Raw genomic sequence first — 24,925 nt, forward strand, 5'->3', positions numbered from 1 at the left:
TACTTTATCTTTTTGCAGAAGAGGAAAAAAATATTTCTACAAATACATTAAGTTTGGGGTGGGGGAGAAAATAACTTTCCATCCTGCTTTAATCCAAACACTTTCAGTTTAGGAGCATTTGAAACTTCGAGCTGGATCAGAACTTTTGCAGGTTTTTTCCCAAGCATTATTTTCAAATATTTACCGTAATAACGAGTGCCCAGCTTCAGCATACTGCTACTTCCTGTGTATTACAGTAATTCAGGCTCCAAAAACACTCACCATATAGCCTGGTAATTGTGAATTATTTTTTTAAGCACGATTAACTCATTGCTAAATGATAAAAATTTTAATGAAATCAATGAGCAAATTGCCTCTTTGGAACCAAGCACGTTCCTTTTGAACTGCATTTTATCTTATTGAAAAACAAAAGGAATTCATCATAAACTGCTGCCTTCTCACAGAATTTTTTCAAAACATTGTATGTGTGTGTATATACATATATATAGAGAGAGAGACACACACACCCCATTCCCCTTTTATATATTATATATAGTCTCCTCCTAACATCATAAAGATGCTCAGATTTTAAGGAATTTGCTGAGGTCATACCAGTTGCACAGGGGGGAGGTTTAATTGGAGACACCATGCAGAACAGTGACTTGATCCACAAATTACAGCTCAAATGCCTAACGCCCTTGGCTGAGGCAGGGTCCTGCCAAAGCAGATGTGTGTCCCAGCAGAGCAGGAGGCCGAGAAGCACACTTGGGTTTCCTAGTGGGAATGCACAACAACAATTCCACTGAGAAATGAAGCCCATATTTGCTCACAGCTATTCAGAAAGCGCTGGGGCTCTGAATTACTAGCTCTCCATGTACAGTCTCTCATAGAGCCAGGCACTCCTTGCCTGGAAAAAAAAAAAAAAATCTGTTTATCGATATGAACATTTCTTTTATTCAGAGAGCCGGGGAGATAAGGTTTCTCCCTCTGTATTTCCTGAAGAGTAATGCTGTGCACATCCTAAGACCCTGTCTTCGCTACAGCTGGATTCCCACCCTTGCATAGGATGAAATGCAGCAAGTTCCACATCCATCCTATTCAGATGCTTTCACTTCCAGCCAAGGTGTTCCCTTCACATGATGTACTGAAGTGTGAACAGACCTTGCCTCTCCCTGATTTTGCACTCAACTTACTGTAATTCGAAACAAAATGCCACTAGCCACTGTCACCCTGGAGGTCTGGAAGTATCCTTCTGCCTTACCTGCTAAACTTGGCAGGAAGCTTTTGCAATGCCAGAGCTCAAGGCTTTAGAGACTGCCTTCTTAAATCCCACTTTACAGGGTATATATATTTTTTGATGGAGAGCTAGAGGGGTTCAGGCTGATGCCTGAAAAGCCACCCCAGGTCCGCACAGCCATGGCCAACCCGACCTGCCAGCCAGGCCCCCAGCCCACCAGGAGACCACAGGGCCCACCATCCCCTTAGGTACTAGAGACCATGGTCCCTGGTAGATCTTACTCATGACCCTGGCCAGGGTACGGTCTCTTAAAAGCCAAATGAGCCCATCATCTGGGACATGAGGAAATAAGATTTCTTATGCATACATTTCTTTTCAGAGCAAGCCTCGATGGCTCTCTGTGTCAGGCCTGTAACCAACTGCTGCAAGTGGGCCCCGCTGACAATTTGATGGATTTAAAATGTTGTATTTCCCTATAAAATTGTATTATGCTTGGCTCACAGTTTCTTTAAGTGTCTCCTTCAAAAAACACACAGCTCAATTTGCTTTAAAATGAAAGAGGAAAAAAGCCATAGGATATTTAACTTGCGCAGTGAAAGATTTAGGTCAGGTGAATAATGACATGACTGCGGGCAATGCCTCAGCGCGCGATGGAAGGCAAACAAAACTTGTTTCTTGTTTTGGATTTTCAAATTTCTCCTTCTTTCCTTTTATAAACAGGCTTTCCAGAACTTTTTTCACAATTCAGCAACACCTAAAAGCCTCAGACATGATGGCGGCTTCTCCAGCCATCACAGCTTTGCCATAGACTTGGGTGAGGCCTGAAGGTCTCCGAACCACCGCCCCGTGTAACTCCAGCCGCCTGAGAGGCCCCATCCAAAGGCGCCCACGAGCCGTCCCCTGAATTCAGCTGCAAAGAAAAACCAAGGGCATGCAAAATCATAGGGCGGCAGAAGGAAGGGAAGCAGCTCTAGCAATGGAACAAGACAGTTACTGAAGAGTGGTGGGTGGATCCGTAGCCTCACACGGTTGTGTTTAACAAACATGCAAAATTGCTTCATTTCTTAGGGTAAACAGAAGATTTTCTTCCAATAAAACAATACATACACAAAAATTAAACCGTTTCTCCTATCAAGTCAAAAAGCTTATCGAATTCACAGCATTGTTTTATTATAATATAAATTTTGCCTACTTTAAATTAAAAAAAAAAAAAAAAAAAAAAAAAAGACAACCAAATTCAGATCTAGGAGTAACTTGAAACAAAATTCCCAACATCAGAGGACACAACACAGCTGATGAAAATCAGCAATATATGTATTAGAAAGAACAGAAACACACACATTATTGCTTTCATTGTCAGGCAATGAAAAACAATTACTCTTTAAATGAACCAAATTACTACTAACTGCAATGCATAAGGAATGGGAAAGATTTGGTGGTTTAAAAAGTTGTAGAATAAACCAAGTTGGTACGTCCACTGAAGCTCATACTTTCACAGACATTGTTCATGGCTTTATGTGTTGTTTGGTGTTTTTTAAGTCACTTATATTGCCAGTACTATCTGCTCAAACTAATGGCCCTACATATAACTTAAATAACTAGTTATGCTTTGGTTTTAAGAGTGGACAGATGGGATTGCAGCAGTTCAAGTAAATTCAGAGTTTGGATACAACCACTGCTTCTGTGAACTGAAGAAAAGACATCAAAACTTTTTGACTTTAATAAATACCTGACAATGCTTCTCAGAAAAAAAAAAAAAAGAAAGGAGCTTACAGAAGAGGAAGAAATGGATTCATTACAGTAGTGCGGCATGACACACAGACACGGTGCAAAGCAATGACCCTCCTTTCCTCCCTATAGGTATCAAGACTCCATTGCATCATTATGGGGTCAGAGAACATCACACGCACTGATTAACCTGTTTTCCTAACACCTCTGAGAGAAAAAATGGCTTTAGTGACATTTCGCAAGAGGGAACAGAAGCACAGAGGCCCAAACACCCCAGACATTGAGACTATTTGAGCGTTTAAAGCTCCACTGACACAGAGCAGAGATCAGCACATTTTCAGGGGGATCCAGACAGACACAGTCCTCCTCAGGGGGCCAGCAGCCTCACCTGGACAGACACTGGGCTCCTGGATTCCAACATAACCCTTTCACCACAAAACCATCCCTTCTCCTTGTCAGCCCACCTAACTCTCATCTGTGGCAGCATACCCACCCCACTCCACACCCAAGCGGGGCTCCTTTCCAGCCATGCACCCATGGTCACAGCCCAGCACAGCCACCCTGTCCTGGACAGTCACATCCCAGCATCACAGACTTCCGCCTCCTCCCTAAAGCCAGTCTGCCTCTCCCAAGCAGTGGATGAGCCCAAAAGGCATGAAAACCAAGACTGCTTCTACCTCCTCTCCACTTCAGTGCGCACTACTGACACCTGTCACTTGTACGACGCTGCCATCCATCCATCCATCAACGCAGTGAGATGACCAACCAGCAGGAAATTGCACAGTTACTGTGTCGGCTCACAGCTCTTGCACACCTGAGTAGCAACATTTGCGTGAGGCTTAGATAGCGCATGCAGTGGATTCGGTACTTTCCACGTAGCTCCAGGCAATAACTGCTGTCATGAACAGATCCTTTTTTATACTTTATTATTCTTTCTTGTCTGCCTGCAGACTGTTGTGCACCCCCGATTACACAGACCACAAGACACTAAACTAACTGCTGCGGCAACAACTGATAGCAAAGCAGTAAGATGAGGCCAAGTCTGGAAGAGGCGGCTGCCTCTGCGACTTTGAAGATGTGCCATGAATAAATACATAAAGCAAAAAAGAGAAGAAAGTGGTAGTGGTTTGTAGCCATGATGCTCTCAGGTTATAAGAGAAGTAAGGCTGAGGAGAAGTAATTGGATAAAACAATATACAAATAAAAAAGGATAAGCTGGGATGTGTGACGATTCTGAAGGTAAATGCTCCTCAACTTCTTCTCCAAGCAAACCACTCTAAAAGTCTCTAAGCAAACTTCAATGTCATAACATAGCATAAGCTTCAGGGTGCAATAAAATCCTGTATCTACCATCTTGACAGATGGAAGCAAAGTGGACAGTTACAGTAAATTATCATTTGCACTGGAAGTTTCTTCCTTCCTATCTTACAGTGTTTCACTGCTCTAGGATGCAACAGTAGTAATCTTTCTGACCCAGCATTGTGGTAGTGGGTCTGGACCACAAAGCAGGGATGTTTTGATGGCTCCCAGAAAACCAGATGTGGTCTGGACCCTGTGGGAAAACTTGCTTATCCCTTTGGAGGCGAGACATGTGAGCATGTGCTGTTCCCCTCATTTACTAACCAAAGGGTCCATCAGTCTTCCCCACCTCCGCCACCAACTCCTACCGCAGAGGAGTAGGAAGACACCCCATCTCTCCCCACCAGCTGGGCTGCTTCTCACAGTAGACACAGCCACCCTTCTTCTTTGCAAACTGAATGCATCAGGGGAATGAAGAGGCAGCTCCCTTTTTTTGGAAGGCCATTAAAACTATGGGGAAAAATAACCAAGTGAAAGCACTGCCTGGAAGACTGTGGCTCCATAAGCCAGCTATACCACAAAGGACATCCAGCTCATATAAACCAGATTAGTTCCTACTCAGAGAGATTGCATTTAACTATTAGGCTTGCTGCTGTTCTCATTAGCTCTCAATCGTTTCCAGACTTCTGTCAGCCCTTTCAGGGAAGCCGGACAAGAATAAGATGGATTGAGACTACTATGCTGTTGCACCACTACCATCCAGTCAGGAAAATTCCATTTCTTCCTTTATCTTTAATTATTAAGCCTGTTTTATGTGGAGGGAAAACATACTGTATGCATTAAGTACGTCTGTCCCACGGTCAGACTCCTCTCCCTTTCTGGCACAAGACTTTTCTTATACAAGTGAATAATCCGTCTGCAGGTGCATGTGCACACACACACAGAGAGATGAATGGAGACTGCTGATGGGCACTCGACTGGCCTGCACCCTTCGCCAGTTAGGCGACAGCCAGCTCTGGTTGCGGACCATGCAGCCACACCAGCCTCTCACTGGGCTTATTGCCTTAGCTGTGCTAATGATGGGGCTTCTGGAAACGAGCACGCGACTACCTGCACCCGTGCACACATGGCAAGTCTCAGAGAAGGCCGAGATGCTGGGATCTCGGCAGGCAAAGGCATGCTCCCGGGTGCAGGGTTTGCAGCTATGGGTCTGGCAGCCTCCCGGCAATGGCCGCAGAGGCTCTCGGTGTGGCAGCACTTCAGCTGCATTATGCACCATGCTTATTATCCCTATCAGACTCGCCGCTTCTCCCCTTTGGGCTGTTTCTCAGTGTCAGTGGAGGCGAATTGCTTCTTCTGCTTCCAGAAAGTGAAGGAAAAAAGTTACAAGGATGACTGCAATCTTATTTCACAGCAAACCTCAAACAACGAATCCCTCTGCATGACGTACCACGGCTGTCTCTCTCTTTGAGCTTATTTTATTGAAATCTAAAAGATCCAGGAGTAAACAAATGCAGCCATCCCTCGTGATACTTTGTGATTTCATGTCTGGTGGGGGGAGAGAAAATCAGTCCCAAACCTCCAATTTTTACTCTAGCATGGAGTGAAATTAAGCCAACATTGTACAGCACCAACCCTGCCAACTTTCCACTGGCTGCTCTGCATGTACTAGGCCCACACATTTCTATTTTCTAGCAATTCCTGGCAAATATCCTGTCAGATTAGCAGCAGTTTTACTCCAAAGACATGACGCACAGAAAAACACAAGCGGTTCATCTCTTCCAGAAACCACCTCCTCACCACAGCTTCAGGGGAGCCGCTTTTAAGGCAGTGCAGGAGCAGTGCCACAGGCTCAGAAGTAGCCACGGCAGCGTCACTGCATGTGCATGTTAACCATAAAGTTAATATTGGATGATTTGCAGCTCATTACCTCAGTGTGAGGCCTTATCCCAATTTTGCTGACAGGAGAGGGGAGAGAGAAGAGAAAAAAAAAAAAACCAACAACAAAAAAAACCCCAACCAAATACAGCAGGACAGTGCTCACAACAGGAAGGCTTACATAGTTTAGTTGTATTCTGCTGCAAAGCAGCTGGCATGGCTGGGTCAAGAGACACAAAATCCCTCACATTTCAAATAATGACCAATTTCAGGGCTGGGAAATGCCCAACGCATGAGTGTCTGCCATCTCCAGAAGGTGCATGGGTTTGCGGTGGCAGGTCCCGAAGCAAAGCCCAGAGGAAGGTGAAGAGCCGTCTCAGGAGAAAGAGCGGGCATGGAGCAGACCAGTTCTGCCACAGAGCTGGCTTCACAGGCTGCTGAGCTGGGACACAGCCGCTCGCCAGCAGCAGAGAAACTTGCCGGGACATCCCCCACCTTATCCCTTTCCCACTTACTAATGTCAGCAGCAAGCCTGCTGCTGGCTGCTGCCAGCTGTGGATGGGGGGAAATGAATAAAAGCAAGTAAATAAATAAAATCAGAGGTCATGCCCACAACAAACCCTGCTGTGTCTTGGCCTCCGAACTCCCACGCTTCCTCAGGCTCCTACAGCAAGAGGGGAAAGACAATGCCCAGGACAGAAAGGAGAAACCAAGAGGGTGCTTCCCCCCAAATGTTTCTCTGAAGGTCAAGATATCTTACAAGATATCCTATCTTCTTCCTAACAACACACTCATGCCTCTGGTTTAGTTAATTGCTCTTGGCTGAGGAGACCCAAAACACACTGTTCTCTGAAGTCTTTTGGAAAGGAAACACGATACCAGTCTCATGTACCAGAAAGCTGGAAAATTAAAACATTGACACTTGGGATTTGGAACAAAACCAACAATGCACAGCCACCCACTGCTCAGAGCTGGAGCCCTCCCTCTCCGTGCACCCCAAATCCAGACCTTCAGAGGATCCAAACAGCACCCAAAACACAGCAGCAGTTTAATATAAACTGCTGCAGAAGTTCCCCAAAGTGAGCAAGGTGTTAAAGCAGCCCTTTTTCTCCCGCTCTAGTCCTCTGAGAAATCACAACACAAAAATGAAAGTGGTTCCACAAGATGGGCAAATTGGTTCCCCATAGCAATGTAATTCAGGATTTTTACTCTGTGCCACAGCAAAGCATGAGAGGCCAAGCTCAGATCAGTATCTACTGATTATTCACATAAGGGAAGAGAGAGCTGCTGTCTCAAAAACACAGTTCAGAGATGTATTATTCCTCTAGTAAAGCGTGACCATGCACAGTAACTCACAGCACCCGTTTAGTCATTGTGCTACTCTCTCAACTTCATCCAAAACCCAACCACCACCCCGGCTGTGCTCCAAGGCAGCCGTATGTTACCAAAAACAAAAACCAAAAAGGAAAAAATCAGTAATGAGCGTTAGTGTGGATGGCTTTGGAAATAAAGGGAAAACACAGCAGCTGTAAAACAGGGTGCAGCAAGGGAGGTGAGCCCTGCTCCCAGCCCCACACTCCTTACCTTCGTAGCAAGGCAAGAGCTTCCTCCCGTTGGGCTGCAGGTTGGGGGGAATGATGTTGCAGAAGCCATGGGGCAGGATGTACTCTGTCTCGTAGTAGATGTTTTTCCAGCGGTGCGCACATGCCTAAACAGATCATATCACATGCGTTATTGACCCGGAGTCACAGGAGAGCCCTCTGACCAAGGCAGAGAACGCACGAACAGGACCTCCTAGCATCACCTTCTCCCCACAACCCCATTGTCCTCTCCCTACATCCCACTCTTTCTAGATAAAGTATCTTCTCACTTATCTTCTGCAGCTCATGACACAGCTCAGATCTCACCTTCACAGATGCATGACTAGGGAAACAGCAGGTCTCACAGCAAGACAGAGCTCACACTGCAGACTTCAAGATCTCTCACTGTGTATGACTCTGTACAGCCAGTGATGCTCTTCTAACTAAAAATGCACTAACAGAACCCAGCCAAGTCAGAAAAGGGGGAAAAACAGCAATAAAGACATTAAGAATACACATAAGAGGATCAGAATGGATGCTAAGACTCAGAAGGTTACTAAGACCATATTAGAAGGTTATCCCACCAGAGGATGCATGTGCGAGTCAAAGGCTTGTCTCGCTGGGAAAGGCAGCCTTGTTTCTGGTGACAGAAGAGCTGGGCTTTGCTTACTGGTAATGAATTTAAGTGAAAATGCCAGAGGTTTGTGGCAACAAGAGTGGCAACATCAGTCAAGCTGCAGATGAGCTGCAGAGATTGGGGTGCCTTTCTCTTCACAGTGAAGAATAAGATCACCCTGCAAAACCAGTGCTAAACTAGTACTGAGCAAGTGTCCAGGTGAGACAAGTGCCACACACAGGCACAGATACAAGCAATGCAGAGCCTGGTTCACACCTTCCTAGAACCCATTTGCTTCAAAAATTAACACTGCATTGCTGCCAGGCAAACCACAAGTTGTCTGATGCTCAGGGTTACTTGGAATAAAAGGAAATGAAATGTGAAACAGCAAGGGCTTTGAACTTGAGCACATGCTGGGCCATATCTCCAGCTGGTCTAACTCACTGAAGTCAGCGTAGATGTGTCAATTTATATCATTTAAGGCTTGGTTCGATGTGAACAGAACAGCCTCTACGCTACAAATTATCTCCTCCACATACTTTAAACTTTTCGTGGAAACTGTGCGTCAGCCCCATTCGTGATCCCCACATTTGACCCTATCCTCCCCAGACAAGACACCCTCTGTCTTCCTTCCCTTTGTGCTACCCCACTTTTCTGCCTCAGCACCTCGGAGCTGCCCATGGGGGCATCTCAACATCATTAAAAAACACATCCATAAGAGAGGCACAGTTGTGTCACCTATCCAGTAAAGGACCAGGAAAGCGTATCAGCCACTGGGAAGCTCAAAATTCAATCCAGCAGTCAACACAGGCCCCTTCCCATACACTTAACACCAGAAAGACATGAAAGGGTAATACTATTCTCATTTTTTAACTGAAACAGAGCAAAACCGGTTGTGCAAAAACCTGCTCTGCTGTTAGCAGTGCTGCATTTGGACTTTGATATTTATTGCTTTCCTAACTTGCAGCACTCAAGGAGAAGCACGTATCTCCTGAAGATGGCTATTACAGAGGGATAACAAGGGACTCCGGGGGCCATGGAAAGCTCTGCACTGCACTGCATGGCGCAGGCTGCCACCCGTGACGTGAAGGATCCTTCTGACGGTACTCTGCTCAACAGCCAAATGCATGTGAGGAGTCCTGCAAAGAGCAGCTTTGGGGACTCCCTTATGTGCTTTAAGGAAGCTTAGTTATGATTTTAATCCCCATGCACCACTCATTCAAAATTCAACAGCAACAAAAAGCCAGCACATGAAACACTCATTTTCAGAGTAACCAGGAAATAGTTTCTCTCCTGACAGATCTGTGCTGCGAGCACAAATATACACATGCACAGCCCTTTTAAAGACAGTACAATAAAGACTTACACCATTAAAGCAACAGTCAAGTCAACCCCAACTCCGGATATAAACTCAAACAGAAACAGACCAAGAGTATTTTTTAAAATTATGGAAAGATAAATAAAGGATTGTGATATTGTAAATTCCTTGACATTTTATATCTCAGAAACTGCAAGGGACCCACATAAATTAACCTACTAATCTCTCCCAGAGGAGCACAAATGACAGAGTCAAGGAGAGCAGCAGCATTTCATCACAAGCAGGAGGCTTTGCCCAGGAGTGAGGTGCAGAGGCCAAGAAAGAACAATATAAGGAGGAAAAAAAAGGAGCTGGTGCATAAGAAGTACATTCAAAATCAACTGGAGGCTATGGGCTCACTTCAGCAATTCTGGGCACACTTACCTAACCTGTTAAGGTTTGGGTTTTGTTTGGGTGGGTTTTTGGTTTTTTTTTTAATGATCACTTTTCTGTACCTTCATCATGCTGTGTATTCAGGCACACTAAAGTTTACTGCTGACTCCCTGAGTCTGCAGACAGCTCGTACCCATAGCTCCAAGAGATGAGCTCCACCTCGGTTATCTCAGCAGGGGCTTCCCCAGCCACCCCCATGCCACAGCTGCAGAATTTGACATTTTCCCAATGGACAGGAGTGCACCTCTTCTTCCCTGAAACTCATTTCTCTGCAGCCAGGCAACCAGTACCTTTGTCTTCTTGCCACAGCAAAGCTCATCCATAGCTGCTTTTGGTTCTCCTGCCTTCCCAAAAATGTTTAGTTGGATTACACTACGCAGTCCCCGCATTATTCAACGTTACCGAGGCAAGATGATGTGCTACCAAAGGTGGCCACAGCCTTCCTTCTTTGATGGCACATGTCTGAAGAGGTCTCGGGAACAGAGATGAGTCACCTGAATTTGCTGCTGTAGATAAGGTTTTTCTGTGGTTTTTTTTTTTCCTAAGGTGATTGCAAACAACTGACAGCTTACACACCCTTTTTCAGATACAAGCCACAGGCAGGCCCCTGTGCAATGTGGAAGCCGTCAGCACACTGGTGCTCAGCAGCTGCTGCCAGGGCACAGGCTCCAGCTCCACAATGGGACAGGGGAAAAAGGATGCAAACCTGTGAAGCAAAATAAAATGCTTCGAGGCAAAGCACACGGAGGTCTCTATTGACAGCAGACACTGCATTACCACAATGTAATGAACAGGCCATTTCAGAACTGCAGCCACTTTGCTCTTTTGCCTATTGAACACCAGCCACAGGCTTTGCACCGTAGGAAAAGCAACTCGAGACACCTGGGCTTCACTTCAGAGGCCAAATGCCCCACGTGAATGCATGGTCCTTATAGAGCCCTCCGCTGACTCCTAAAGTCAGAGTCCAAACAAGTCAGACTTTTTGAACATGCCACTGTCAGACCACTTCTGGTTTCCTCTTCCCTAGGACTTTGGCTTTGTTGCAGTGATGGGTTTTTTTACAGACACACACACAATCACTAAATGTGCCAGTAAATCAGCTACTTTAAATGAAAAATAGCAACATTTGATAAAAACCAGAGTAATGACAGATGTGGTGGGTATTTAGGAAGAGGAAGACTGAAGGATGTGGCTTATCTCCAAATCATAATGCACTGTCCCTGGTTCCTCTCCCAACAAAAGTAAAAGGAGGACTTTTGCCATTTCAGTTTGGAAAGAGCTGGCAATCTCAGCTGTATTATTGCAGCACTTAGATTAATGCAAATATTGACTGATAGCATACCTGAGAACAGGAAGCCACTGAACTGCAAACTCAGAGCTTTTTTAGCTAATCTTACTTCTTCATTTGTTTAAATCCTCATTGTTTGATGCTTTTCTATTTAGTCCGTCACACAAACACAGAACTCTGGTTCAGTAACATCCTGGCACAATATGGGTTCAAACACAATCCACTTTTTACCAAACACCAGCTAAAGCCCCCCTGCACACTCCTCACCTTCCCTACCATCCCTTTCCACTGAAGCTGGTACTCTTATCAGGCAATTGGGGAAGGCTGATAAGACAGAAATTTAAGCCACTAAGCAGTTTCAAAGCAAAAGCAAGAACAACTTTGTAAAATCCACAGTTAAACTGTGGGACTAATTCCTCTAACACAGGACATCAAGAGCATGTATAGTTCACACAGGTTTAAAAAGCAACTACCCTTATGTATGAAAAAAAAAAAAATCCATCCAGGGCTATTGACCACAAAGATACAACTCTGACTTAAAGGAATCTCTGGAAGAGATGCAGTAAATAGAGCTGTAATAATGCCTACAATATAGACTGCACACACTCCTAACTACAGGGAATTGCTCATGAGAGTTAGCTAGTAATTTCATTAAAAAGCTAAAAATCAGCAGATAGGGCCACAAACACGCATTCAGACAAGTCTCCTCAGAATACCAGTTTCTCATAGAGGCTTCAAAGAAGAGCTGCATTTTAAAGAAATCCTTATCTTTAAAAATAGAGGAGCACATGTATAAAAACCCATCTGCTTTTGACTGGGAAAGTCACAAATCTTTTTCATTAAAAAGTTATCTCAAAACAGAGTAACAGTCCCCTGAAACAGCTAGGTATTTTCCACCCACAAAGGAATCCATATGCCTTCTTCATTCCAGGCTCTGTCCACACATCGGTGTGCACAGACATATAACTACTAGTTTAAGGCTGAGTGCTTTGGTGATAAATATCAATAGGAATTAGATATTTAAACATCCTTGAGCATCCGGACACAATATATTTGGTGAGGGCAGTATAATCTCATCAGAGGGCTGGTTTAGGACTAGCTTAAATCAGCGTAACTTGTGGAGACATTTTACCAGCTTAAGCTGCACCAGAACAAGCACACCACCAGCTGCACGTTTTACTTTAGCTACATTTTGCTTTTAAACCTGCTTTATGTCTGAAATTTCTGTCCCCTCAGCCCCAACCTAAGCCCTCACAGCCTGCCCATGTCTTTCACCCTTGTAGCCTCCCCTCAGCCAGCTAGCAGCCAGCCCCAGCCTTGGTAGTTGCCCAGCTTTTTTCCCCACCAGCTCTCCCTTCCTTTGCTGCTTTTGTCTAAGGAGATGACACCTAAGCATCAGCTGCAACCTGTTCCCCTTTAAACACACAAAACCATTATTCTTAAGGTATCATTTTTTCAAAAATGTTTCAGCGTTGCCTAAAAAAAGTGTATGCGCTACCTTCTGAAAATGGGACAAGAATTTGTCTAGTTCAGCCAGATGACTGGAAAATCGAGCGGATGCTGTCTTGAGGTAGTGTTATCCTGATCAGTGCAAGTTACTCCTCATTTGTCATGGAGGACTCTGAGCACACATACAGATCAGGATATCCCTTGAAAACATGAATTGCTTACACTACATGAATGCCTTAATTTTGTGGTCTGCTGTACATTTACAGTGTATTTCATTTATGCCTCTCTTTTCCCCCTCCTCCTCTAGTGCTGAACACATTTAAGACATCCAAGAAAAGTAAAGCATCAGCCAGCCGCTACAGCACTAACAAGCTGTACACCAAAAGAGACAATCAGATAAAATACCACACTACTATCGCAGAAAGGTATAAAAACCACCTGCCCCCCCATGGGGAAGTTAGTGTGCAAGGACTTAGGGTGTAAGCATTTGGACTCTAAGCTCATATTAAGAAAAATGCCCTTGAGTGAAGCAGCTTTGTCCACTTGCCTTACACACGTTGTTGGCACAGTAATCATTGTGCAAGATCTTTCTCACTAGCAGCTTTGTGACAGTTTGATGCCAAGTACCAGGGCGATCCCCTATTTCATTGGAAATATGGGGTCATACTGCCAGTTTCCGACACCCAAACAGCAGTCTTTAGAATTAGATTGTTGTCAGGGTTACTCTGATAAGAGCTTGAAATTTGCCTGCCACATATACTATGCATGACATTTTACTGCGATTCTTTTTTTATTTCGGTTAACATTCCTCCAGACAGACTCAATCAGGTAGACAGTCAGAACCCAACCGCGGATGTAAACACAGACAACTATTAATCATAATATAACCATGAATTTTAGAAAGATTTTTGCCCAGCTCTCTATGATTATTTTTTTTCCAACACAGGAAATGTTGTTTTGCAAAGATAAATTCCTCATCCTAAGGATCACATCTGCTCTCCTTGACCTGTCTATGTGCATGGTAACCATATCAAAGACAACAAGGCCACCCACGCTCAACTAAGGCACCTCTACTCGCAACTCTTCTGCCTCATTAATGGAAAATTAATATACATAAGGAAAAAATATTGCCACAAAGACTCATCTTGCATTTTTGACTGTATGTTCTGACAAGCAATACATACGCCTAGGGAAAATGGATGCATACATATTTCCTACCTAAACAAAAAGAAAAAACTAGCAGGTACCTCCCAGACAAAGTTCTATTTATTCGGTTCAAAGATTTAATCCCTCAGATTTAGGAGGAAGCCCTTGGGTGACACAAGTCAGGTGTGACGGCTTTGAAGTCCTCCCTCTATAAATAAAGCTTTCTGGCTGGGGCTCACTTTTCCTTCCGCTTGAAGGAAGGGGCTACAGAATATGCTGCCCGTAAAGCTGGACTCCGTCAGTCACTGCTGAACACATTAATCCTGACGTGTTTAGCATTAGAGTCAGACAGCAGCAACGGTTTTCATGAGATCAAAGAAAAGAGTGGACTTACCAGCACACTTCCACCAGCCTTCGGCTGTCTAGCCAGGCTCACACCCATCCATTCGTCATCTCTGTCTTCTCTGCAGGTCTTTCCACAGAGTGTGCCCCGAGAATTGCCTACAGAAAGATCAGAAAGGCAGCAAGGCATGGAGACATGAGTTTTAAAAACCCACCAGAGAATCCCTACAAGAAAAGAGATTGCCCATCAAACATCTGCCTGACAGTGCTTTTCTTTTCCCTTGCATCCTGATTTGTTCGAGTTCTTGTATGCATTTTGAGTTCTTGCATGCATTAATCAGGGCGATGCTCTCACTCTTACTAGGCATCATACAAATACATACTAGAGGACAGACCCTGTCCCAAACAGCCAGCAGCTGTTACAGCATCTCCACAGCTCTACTTGAATAATCCATCCAACTGAAGTCAATGGGAGATATGTGGGATTGCCTGCAGAATACAATCAAAGCAAAAATTACTCTTGAAAATGAGTTCTGGGGCATTTAAAAAAATTTAGGCCTAAATCTTTAGTCCTGTCAGGCAGTATTCACAAATCCTTAAGAGACAGTTTACATTACAGTAGCAGGACAAATCAAATTTAGCCAAAATACCGGTTTAACACACATAAGCTTCATAAAAATAAATTATACTTGACTCATTCATGAAAAGATGAACAATACTAACATGCCTTTTTCATAGGCAGAGAAAGCAGTAACATGCATGTCACCAAGAAGAGCAAAATATTAAAAGGCTTCGGTTCTCTCCATTGGAATCCAGCACGAGATTTTAGATCAGAGTTTTACTTTAGGACTCCCCTTCCCCCTGAGCTGGGACAGGACGTCAAAGAAACCAGAGTCAATCCTGGTCACGTTCAATACTGTACAGGCATGGCTCTCACAGAGAAACTTATTTCCTTTAGCACAAGAAGCAAACCCAAGGAATGATTTGCTGCATTGTGAGGGAACCCACTGATCGCCACGTTGCTAATAACACCACACACCATGGGCCCACCACGGCACCGCCTGGGGTCATCCCACGCACCCCTATTTCAGCACCACCTGGAGCAGGCAGCAGCGCTCCCAACCACTCACATACCCACCGACATGCTGCAAAGCCACACTGAAGCAGGTGGAGAAAAGACAGCAGCTTAGGGTAAGCAGGGAAAAATCCACCTTTGCCTGGTTGCTCGCTGGAGAGAGACAGAGAGAGAGCAGGGCCACTGGGAGAACACCAGCCCCAGGTGGGATGCTATTTTGTAATGCTGAAGAGAATATGACACCTTTACTACCAGTGCTCAAAATCTGTCAGGAGAGGCTGATGAATCCCTCTCAGTGTCTTGGGGCCTCTTTGAAGCTGTCAGGAGGATTGCTAGCCATTTGGGATATGGTTTGGTTTTTTTTGGTTTCCCCCGTCTCCCCCCCCAAGCATCATAACTGCCTACCTCGACCCATATCCAGTTCTGTGCATCTTCTGTCAGGATTGGTATGGACTCGACATTTAAACACTGCTCCTGGGGACTGAACAGAGGTGCTGTATTTAGATTCTGCCCTGGGAGCACCAACCAAGACCCTGGAAACCAAAAGCAAAGTAACAAGTGATTAATTTCATGAGAAAAGGAAAAACAAAAAACAAAAAACAAAACAACAGCAAGGTTCACATTGCTAGAGCTTCCTCAGCAAAAGGACTTCCTCCAGCAACCTTGTAAAATGATGGCATTGACTCACAAACTGAAAACACTACACACAATAAAGGCATTTTTCCCCAGCAAAGCCACAAATACTTTAACAAGTTAAATTTCCATTAGGATTGTAACACATTTAAAGCACCACCCCCCACCCCCAAAAGCATTTAGGAAACTATTAGGAGAGACAGGAGCAGCTGCACCCATTTTTCCTCAGTTTTAACTACATCCCTATCAATCCAAGAACCCACAAGAGCTAATACACACACCCATAAGAGGATAAAATCTGAACCTGCGTGCTTGCCAGCTAGCCAAAGATTAATAAGCTTGTTTAGAAAGTTGAGGCACCCCATTCTCAGAACACTTTATGTAACTACAGCTTTAAAAGACAACAACAAAAACACCCAGCCAACAACACAGGAGCAAACCTCTTCCACAGTGCATTGCTATCAACCTGTGTTTATCACTAAGGCTGTGAACACTATATACCTGGACTGTTTATCCTGTGTGAGAGCTAGTGTCTCTGGGAAGCACCAATGCACAAGCTCTGACCATAGGGTTCCCTAACGTACCCTTGAAAGATGATGAGCACTTTTTAATCACTTGTGTTACAATCCAGTTAACTGTTTAACAAGCTGGCAGCTGCTCATGCCCTAAGGGGTGGTTTTTGCAGAGGATTACAGGGGAGGCACAAGTATTAAGGGAGCCCTTTTACCACCTCCTCGTTAAAGGGACAATCTTTCTCAGCTGATTGTGAGCCCAGATCTGGGCACAGGAGCGTGAGGAGGGAAGCTAAGCAGGAGGAAGGCAGCTCCAGGGAGGGTAGTGGTGAGCACCAGGTAGTTTAGTACCAGTTCTGCAGATACCCTTGCACTATGAGGCAGGGCAGAGCTTCTGCCTGTAACAAAATCCTCTCTGAAGTTAAGCCCAGGGCTGGAACTAAGGGTGCCCATCTCTAAGAGACTGAGACTGAGCCTCCAGCACTTGCATGCACAGATCCAGCCTGCTACTTGGGAGGCAGCAGCTGACCAAGGAGAAACTCTTCTCAGTTTACCCACTAAAGGGATAAAGAGCTACTAGTGCAAAGTCAGTCCGCATACACAGCCCACCCACAGCACAGATGGACAGCCCAGCACAAGCCCCAAAACTGAAGCTTTCCTTGTTTTAAGCAACCTCTCCTTCATCCTCTAATTTAAGGTTCCATCCCCAACCACCACCCATCATCACTATCCCAATAAACACAGGGAGACCCAAGGCACAAGGCATGCACGTGTCCAAGGCCAACCTGAACCACCTGGAAGAGCTGTTCCTGCATCAGTCTGGTCTATATGAAACAGCAGCACGTCTCCACTGCCTACACGCTTCCCGGGATGCGACAAAACTGCCCTGTGGCACTTGGAAATACATTTACAAGAAGAAGAGAAACCCCTACATTAAGCAACCATTTTCTCCAAAGTTTCATGAGCTAAGCTGTATCATTTGGAGAAGTTTGATGGGGCTGCACTCTACAACGCACATCATGTTTTCACAAGTGAGAAGAATTAATGTCCGAAATACTTAGGTTGCTAAAACCTACAAAGCCTGCACACGTTGAGGAGCAAGCGCAAAGCAGCCTGAAATAATAGCTCCAAATGGAAATCCCAGCAGGCAGGCGGCAGGCAGAAAATCAAATGCCAATCATTTCATTTACACAGGCGATGAATGCATGTCATTCACTTATTGACATTCATGAGGTCTAACAAAAATAAATAAGGGGGGATACTAGTAGCTTAAAGAGTTATGAGTTCAAATTGCAAATGGCAAGAAACTGTTTCTATGACCTGTTATAACAATAAGAAAATGTAGGCCACATTGACCTCCAGTTTAAAAGAAGCTTTGCTCTAACCTTATAAAAGTAAATATGTTTCGGCAATTAGTGCACAAGTTACCTTGGGTTGCAGAATGCAAGATGGAGATGAAGGAGCCTAAATCACAAAGACTCTTCAGCTCTCTTTAAAAATCTGAATGGGAAAAACTGATAATTAATGATCTGAGTAGGCTACTGGCACAGATAATATTGCTATCTTGAGCAAATATACCTTTCAAAAAGAAAACATCTGTTGCCATTTCTTTGTGTGGGCTGAGCAGAAGGAAGCAGCCAGTAGAGGCAACTGGTGATGTGTGCCAAAAGCAAATCTATTTTGGATTGTCCCAAATGCCCATGCGTTCAAATTCGGTACATTACCTACATCACATACTATGTCATATTAGGATCTTGTCTCATTCTTTCACTCTTGCACCTAGACCCCAGCAGGTGAAACCTTTGCAAATCTACTGTTCTATCTGTCATGAGCCATGCTCCTCGCCTGTGGCCTAAGACAGTCACCTTCAGGGAGATGGGAGATTTTCTGTTGGTTCACATGCTTTTTGCTTGGTCAAGATAGTATTTGCCACATACCACTTACTTCGGTTTTATTCAAAGGTTTGACACTGGAATATTTCCTTTGTCAAGAAAAGAGTCCTCTGCTCTTTCATAAAGTTTCTGTATGTAACAGCTTAACTGTTGGAAGAAAGCCACCTATTTAATTGTCATGAGACTTTTCAGCAGACCTGGATAGAAGACTCATTTGCATCCAAATATTTTGGGACTCATCAAGCAAAACAAACGCCTGTTTTGTATCCCCCCCTACATATTAAAGCACCTTTGAAATCCTTTGCAATTTCCGTGAAACAACGCTGCAACCAGAGGAGGTGTTTTTCTCTGGTACCATACTGAAACAGAAATACATTTCAAACCAAAGCCTTAGAGCCTAATACAGCCTTCTTGCATTTCAGTGCTGTAGAGTCTTCCCTAGCATAAACACAGAAGATACGTAAACAGCCAGCAGAAGTAGAACCCTGTCCTCTTGCTATCATCAGGCAACCTTCCAACGTATTCCAACTAGTTTAACCAGCTCTCATTTAAAATAGCCTAATTTTGTGGTAGAGATTTCCAGTGCTGCTATAGGACTACCTGGATTGTCAGCAAGCAAGCACCAGCAGTTCTCCAGCCTTTAGCCAAAAGGCTTATGATGTGGGCAGTACTCTTTGCAGAGATTATCAATGAGTGCCGGCTCTCACCACAACCATAATAGTCTGCAGAAAGCCCCTAGGATATTTGTGAGTAGCTGCATGAAAACAGCTTGAAGGGGAAACCCCATCAAGAGAAAGGGATTACTTTCCATCAAAGAGAACCAAGGGCAGTAGGAGTGGGGTTTGGGGCCATTTTAGGGTCACTTTTGCTTGATGTGCACAGAGCTTTGAACCAAGTACTGGGGTCTGAACTGACATGAGAAGCAGCAGGCAGAGAGACCATTTAACCTTCTGTTCTTGAATTCATGCTCGCACGATGAAGGACAAACGCCCTCATCTGTATGGAGACAACTACGCAGCTACGTGGCCAGAAACCATCACATTGCAGGAGCCACAGCAGCCAGTATTAATGGATGACAAGAAGATTTTTTTGGCCCTGTGGAAATCCACACCTCCTTAAAATTACTTCCTGCAGAACAGTAACTATCACTTTGCTGGTGATTGACCCTCGGGAAATACAGATTTGGAAATTAAGTGCTGCATTTAGCAGAAGGAACAGTGAACGAAAGTATCGAGCTGACTGATGGCATGGAGAGATGCCAAGCACATTAAGCATCAGCCTACAGCATGCCCGCAACAATTAGGCAATCACAGCTCAAGGACTGGGGAGTATAGGTACCTCACCTCACTGCAATGTTAAGTGGCAGAGAGAAAAAGTCTTTAAATATCCTCGCATACCACAGCAGACTTCAAAAGCAGCACCAGAGGAGGGTGCACCATCAGCATATCCCAGCTGAGTTTCTTCCCTTCAGAAAGGTCTCTGTCACATGCTAAGCCCTCGAAATAAAAACCTCAGTGATTCATCCACTACGTGCAGAGCAAGAAGGGGGAGGGCTGTTATTTGGACAGCAGATGGATGACCTGTGACCAACAACAGGAAGCCCAGGTCCCCTGAAATGCCACGGCAGCACCTACAGCATCACTACATCGCTCGTGCAACATAGCATTGCTAACACAACACCCAGGCAGCCTCTACATGGTCGGTCTGTTCCCGCACCTTCCTTCTGGTTGCACACAAGTATACCATGCACTAACGACACATATCCTTCAGCCTGAGATGCAGAACAGCCTTTGTTATTTCAGCGGCAGCTCAATCCGGTGAAGAGCACGGCCGAAGGAATGAAGCAACAGCACAGAAACCAGATTCATTCCTTATTGTAAAACTCACAGCAGGACACCATGCAACTAAACTGACTGCATTACTTTTTCGTGCCAGATCATGTTGCCAGAAAGGATAAAGTTGTTACCCTGGACTTGCTGAGGGATTTGAGGGTGTCAGCAAGAAGGGGGCATAGGGAGGGGAAAGGAGAGAGATAAAGTAACATCGTATTTTAAAAAAGAATGATCTGAGATGTCACATTATTAACATTTTTTCACTGGGGCAAAATTGACATTTGTTTCTTCTTAAACTGTCTGAAGGAAAGCAAAGCAAGCAACATTCTTGGTCGCTTTGTAGGGTCTTTACTCCAAGCTTCAAAATTATATCCAGAGAACAGAAGCACTTCAGCTTGTCTCTGCTCCAAATGCAAGTAGCCACCTGGTTCCTTACTCGACTGAAAATGGCAATGATGGGGAACCAGGTAAATCTTTCAAGATTTACAGTCACAAAACCCGCGTAAGGAAGGAAAAGGAGACGTTGTCAGAAATACAATAACCCCAGCACATCTGTGATGACAAACTTTTCTTGAGATGAAAACTGTGCAAAAACAACTCCTAAACGGAAGCATCATTGCAATTAACCATTTCAGACAGGTCAAAGGCACTGACTTACTCCACTGTCACAGTGGAGGCTGAATAACCATATTCCACTATCATTTCTGTGTCGAGGGCTGTGTGGCAGCCTGACTATTCACATTTATCTGATGTGATATTTCAAACCAAATATCCCCCTTTTCTTTCCTCCTGCAAGAATATAAATCCTCAAGAATCACCAAACCCTGAACTGGTTTACCGGATATGATCAGATATGATCAATCAGGTTTTTGCAGGCTCACATAGTGTACAGCTCACCAGGCAAACCATGAATGGCCAAAACATTACTGTCTAAAGTTAACTTAGCTTAACTACTGCCCACTGTAGGGTACAGGCCAAACAGGCATGAGAAACTGAAATCATAACTCTTCTTTGGGTGAAGAAAAGCTACACGGCTAAGAAGCAAGCTGATGCACAAAACCAAATAATAACCCTATGACTATTAAGAGAAGCTATATACTACAATGGGATGAATGGAAAACATTTTTATTATATATCCTCTATATCATACTTCAACCTTTCCACAGAATATCACATCTGAATGAGAAGGGAGGAAAAAAATAATTAAAAATCACCCAGCCTGTTAGGGAAATATCTCTATAGCTTTGCACACAAAAGCTTCACACACAAAAACCTGACAAATCTGAAAAATGTTGTCACCTCTACTAAACATTTCCCTCTACACTCATCCAATAACCGGGATTGTTTCTTGTATTTCAATAACCTGCAATGGGTAATCGCTTTAAACAGGAAATCAGAGACTTTTATGCTCCAAAGTGATGTCTGAAGGCAGAAATAAGATTCTGTACAGTATAATTATGGTTTTAAAATAGTACTATATAATACTGCAAGCCTTTATGCCCAGTTGAAGTGGGCATAGCTAAAGGCACTGACAAGGGTTCAGCCCTTTGATGGTCTGAATGTCAAAGAAGATGGGGCAGATCTTTTAAGCTTTCCAGAAGAAATATGTTAAAGGCTTAAAATTGACACTATGTTGCACTATGCAAAAACCCTGCCTGCACTCAGAATATGCCTATCCGGTACAGGGGATGGCATCTTCAGAAAACTGGAAGAAGGCTGCATATACTTTTAAAAGCAGAGAAATTCACTGCTGTCCCTTGACCTTTAGGCTGCAGGCACACATGCATATAGCAAACTAGAGTCAAGGAGACTGTAAAAAACACATCTCCCAAATTTGTTATTCCAGAGTCTGTTGGGCACAGGATTTTGAAGCACCGTGAAAACAAACTCCCTGGTTCCAAAATGGAAAGAGGAGCTTTCCCGTCAGTGGTGACAATCCCAACCTTACAACTTTTGACAGTGCTGACGCTGACCATATCAAGCTGCTGTTAACCCTTCTGGGTGTTCAGGCTAGCAAATTATTTATTTAAAAACACTTCATGGTTTGGTTTGTTGTTTTTTTTTCTGGGTGCCACAGCCATGAAGAAGCTCCACTTTCAGAAAACTGGAGATTTTACTTTTCCAAGCACCAGACTTCTTAGAGATGACTGCCTTCAGACAGACACCTAACACGGCTAGCCCAGCATTGTTTCCAAACAAAGTGGGATATCTGGGAGACTCTCCTCCCTGGTCCACCTCCCCTTCCAAAAAACAAACAAACAAAAAAAAACAAAACCAAAAACCAAAAATCACACTAGCAGGTGCTATCTGAAAATAATTTGCGTTATCGATCAGAATGATAGACACCTACACAAGGAGCAACAAATAATGTCATTTTCACGCCACCATACCCCACTAGATCAGCATTTCATTCACACCACTGTGAATCCCCAGCAATTTGTGTTGAACACAAGTCGCTTTCAGCCTTTATATCCTTTGTCGATTCCTGCCCCAAGTTAAGCATTGCTTTAAACTGAGAGCTCTTCTTCTCCCGGAATGCTTTTCCTCTATGAAGTCTTCTGATAAGTCTTTAAAAATGGATGCTCCATGAAAGCCACTATGCAGAAAGGCAGAGCATACAACTACTTGTGAACTAAGGGGTGTGAAAGAAATTCATTTTTAAAGAACTGGACGCCGGCATGAATACATTTATTTATATCACAGTGCACCATAGTTCCAACATCAACAGCTGAGTAATCGGGCCATATCTAAGTGTAAAAGATAAAGACAAGCTTTGTGGACATTTATTGGCAGCAGTGGCTCCTACTCACATTAGAAGTGCACCAGATGACATCAACTCGGTCCAATTAAGAGAAATCAGTTTTAATTCTAACAAAGAGCCTCTGACCCAGACAAGAGAGAGACAGACTATGCTCCAAGGCTCCTTTCAGTCAACGGGAAAAAACAAGAAGCTTGCCAGTTTGCATAATTTTTTGAGATGTAGACAAACTTTCTATCATCGTTCCTTTTTTTTTTTTTTTCTTGAAAGTCACACAGACATTTCCTCTACGGTCCCTCACGCCAAGAGCGGGCACACAGAGGGGACGGACGCCTCCCGGTTTGGAAACGTCTCTCCGGCCACCGGCGGGATCTTCTTCCTCGCCAAGGGGCGCACGGGGAGGTCGGCACTGTCCGTGCCGAACGCGCTGCTCCCGCTGGAGGCGACCGCTGCTAAAACCATTCCCGTTTAACGCGGCGTGACCGATCACCTCGCGTACCCCGCGCGTTTTCTGCCAAGGAGGAGACGGGCAGCCGAACGCTCCCCGCCAGGCAGCGGCGCCGCGCAAAGCGCCGAACCGCCGGGCGAGGGACCGCGGCAGAACAGCGGGCTCCCGACGCCGAGCGCCCGCTGCCAGCCCGGGACGGACACCCCCGAGTTAAACCGCCGCCCGACGGGGGGGCTGCGGGGTGTGTGTCCCCGCGTTACCGCACGGCGAACCCCCCCCCCCCGGCCCTGCAGCGCTGCCTCCGCCCGCACGACGGGGCGGAAGGAGCGCGGGGGAGAGCCCCCGGCGGCCGGGGCGGAGGCTCCCGCTCCCCGCCTGCCGCGGGGGGTGCCCCGCCGGCGCCGGCCCCGCCGCCGCCCGCGCCCCGCGGCTTGACCGCCCCGCGGGCGCGCAGGGTCCGCGCTACTCACCAGCGCGTGCTGTCGTGGTAGTGCTGCAGCACCGAGTACCCGAAGAAGGAGCCGTTGGGGCCCTGGAAAACCACGGGGCGACCCACGTCCACGTTGTAGCAGCGCGCCAGGGCCGCCCACAGCAGCGCCCACAGCACCCGCGCTCCGCGCCGCCGCGAAGCCGCCGGCATCCCTGCGAGTCCCCGGGGCAGCCGCCCGTCCCGGCGCCGCTGAGCGCTGAGCCCCGGCCCGCCGAGCACCGCGCCGACCCCGCCGCCGACTCCCAGGCGGCGCGGCCGGGCGCGGCGCTTTTGTGCCCGCCCCGCGGCTTTCGGCTCGGCTCGGCCCGGCCCGGCCCCGCCGCGGCTCCGCTGCGCCCCGCGCCGCGACGCGCGGGGACTGCGCGCCCCGTCCGCCCCGCTCCGCCCCCGCGGCGCCGGCGCCCCCTGGCGGCCGCGGGAGCGGGCAGCGCCCCGCCGCAGCAGCGGGAGCGGGCAGCGCCCCGCCGCAGCCGCCCGCCGGTGACCGCGACCTGCTCCCCCTCGGCCCGCCCCGCCCTCAGGCATCCCCCCCCCCCCCGCTCCGAACGGCGCGGCACCCGTGGGCGCCCCGCGAGGCCCCGCCGCCACCCCTCAGCGTCCCCCGCTCCCAGGGAAGATCTGTGGCTTAGCCTCGGTTCTAATCTCATCTTGTCCGTCGAGAGTCGACGCCTGGAGGGAGAGAAGAGGCACCAAGCCGAGGGCCGGAAAGGGGTGCTGGAGGAAGCGGTCGCCCACCGTTTGCGGTCGTCAGCCCTGCCCGGCGCTTGGCACCTGGAGAGGGACGAGGCACGTCCAGGGTGACGGAAGAAGGGCCCGCGTCGTGTCACGCCGAAATGAGCGGGAGATTCTCCTGGGAAAGGGGAAGCCGTGAGGGGAGGGGGTGTCTTTTATCAGGGCAACAGGAATGAAAATACGTTGGGGAAAAAAACCCAATCAGTCAGACCTGTGTTTTCCAGCATAAGTGCTTGAGGTCTGAAAAAGAAGCGGCAACCA

General features: G+C 46.1%; 1 protein-coding gene across 1 annotated transcript in view; it reads right to left on the minus strand.

The window, feature by feature from the left end:
• Positions 1-24,237, minus strand: part of ITGA9 (integrin subunit alpha 9) — a 230,939-nt gene extending 206,702 nt beyond the window's left edge. The window contains exons 1-4 of the mRNA XM_075053853.1: positions 23,913-24,237; positions 15,773-15,900; positions 14,345-14,451; positions 7,706-7,829 (exon numbers count right to left, since the gene is read on the minus strand). Of these exons, the coding sequence (XP_074909954.1) occupies positions 7,706-7,829; positions 14,345-14,451; positions 15,773-15,900; positions 23,913-24,082 (529 nt within the window). The 5' untranslated portion in view covers positions 24,083-24,237. The remainder of the gene's footprint in view (positions 1-7,705; positions 7,830-14,344; positions 14,452-15,772; positions 15,901-23,912) is intronic.
• Positions 24,238-24,925: the final 688 nt, after the last annotated feature.

Source organism: Buteo buteo, chromosome 2 (genome assembly GCF_964188355.1).
Source record: "Buteo buteo chromosome 2, bButBut1.hap1.1, whole genome shotgun sequence".
Lineage (NCBI taxonomy): Eukaryota > Metazoa > Chordata > Aves > Accipitriformes > Accipitridae > Buteo > Buteo buteo.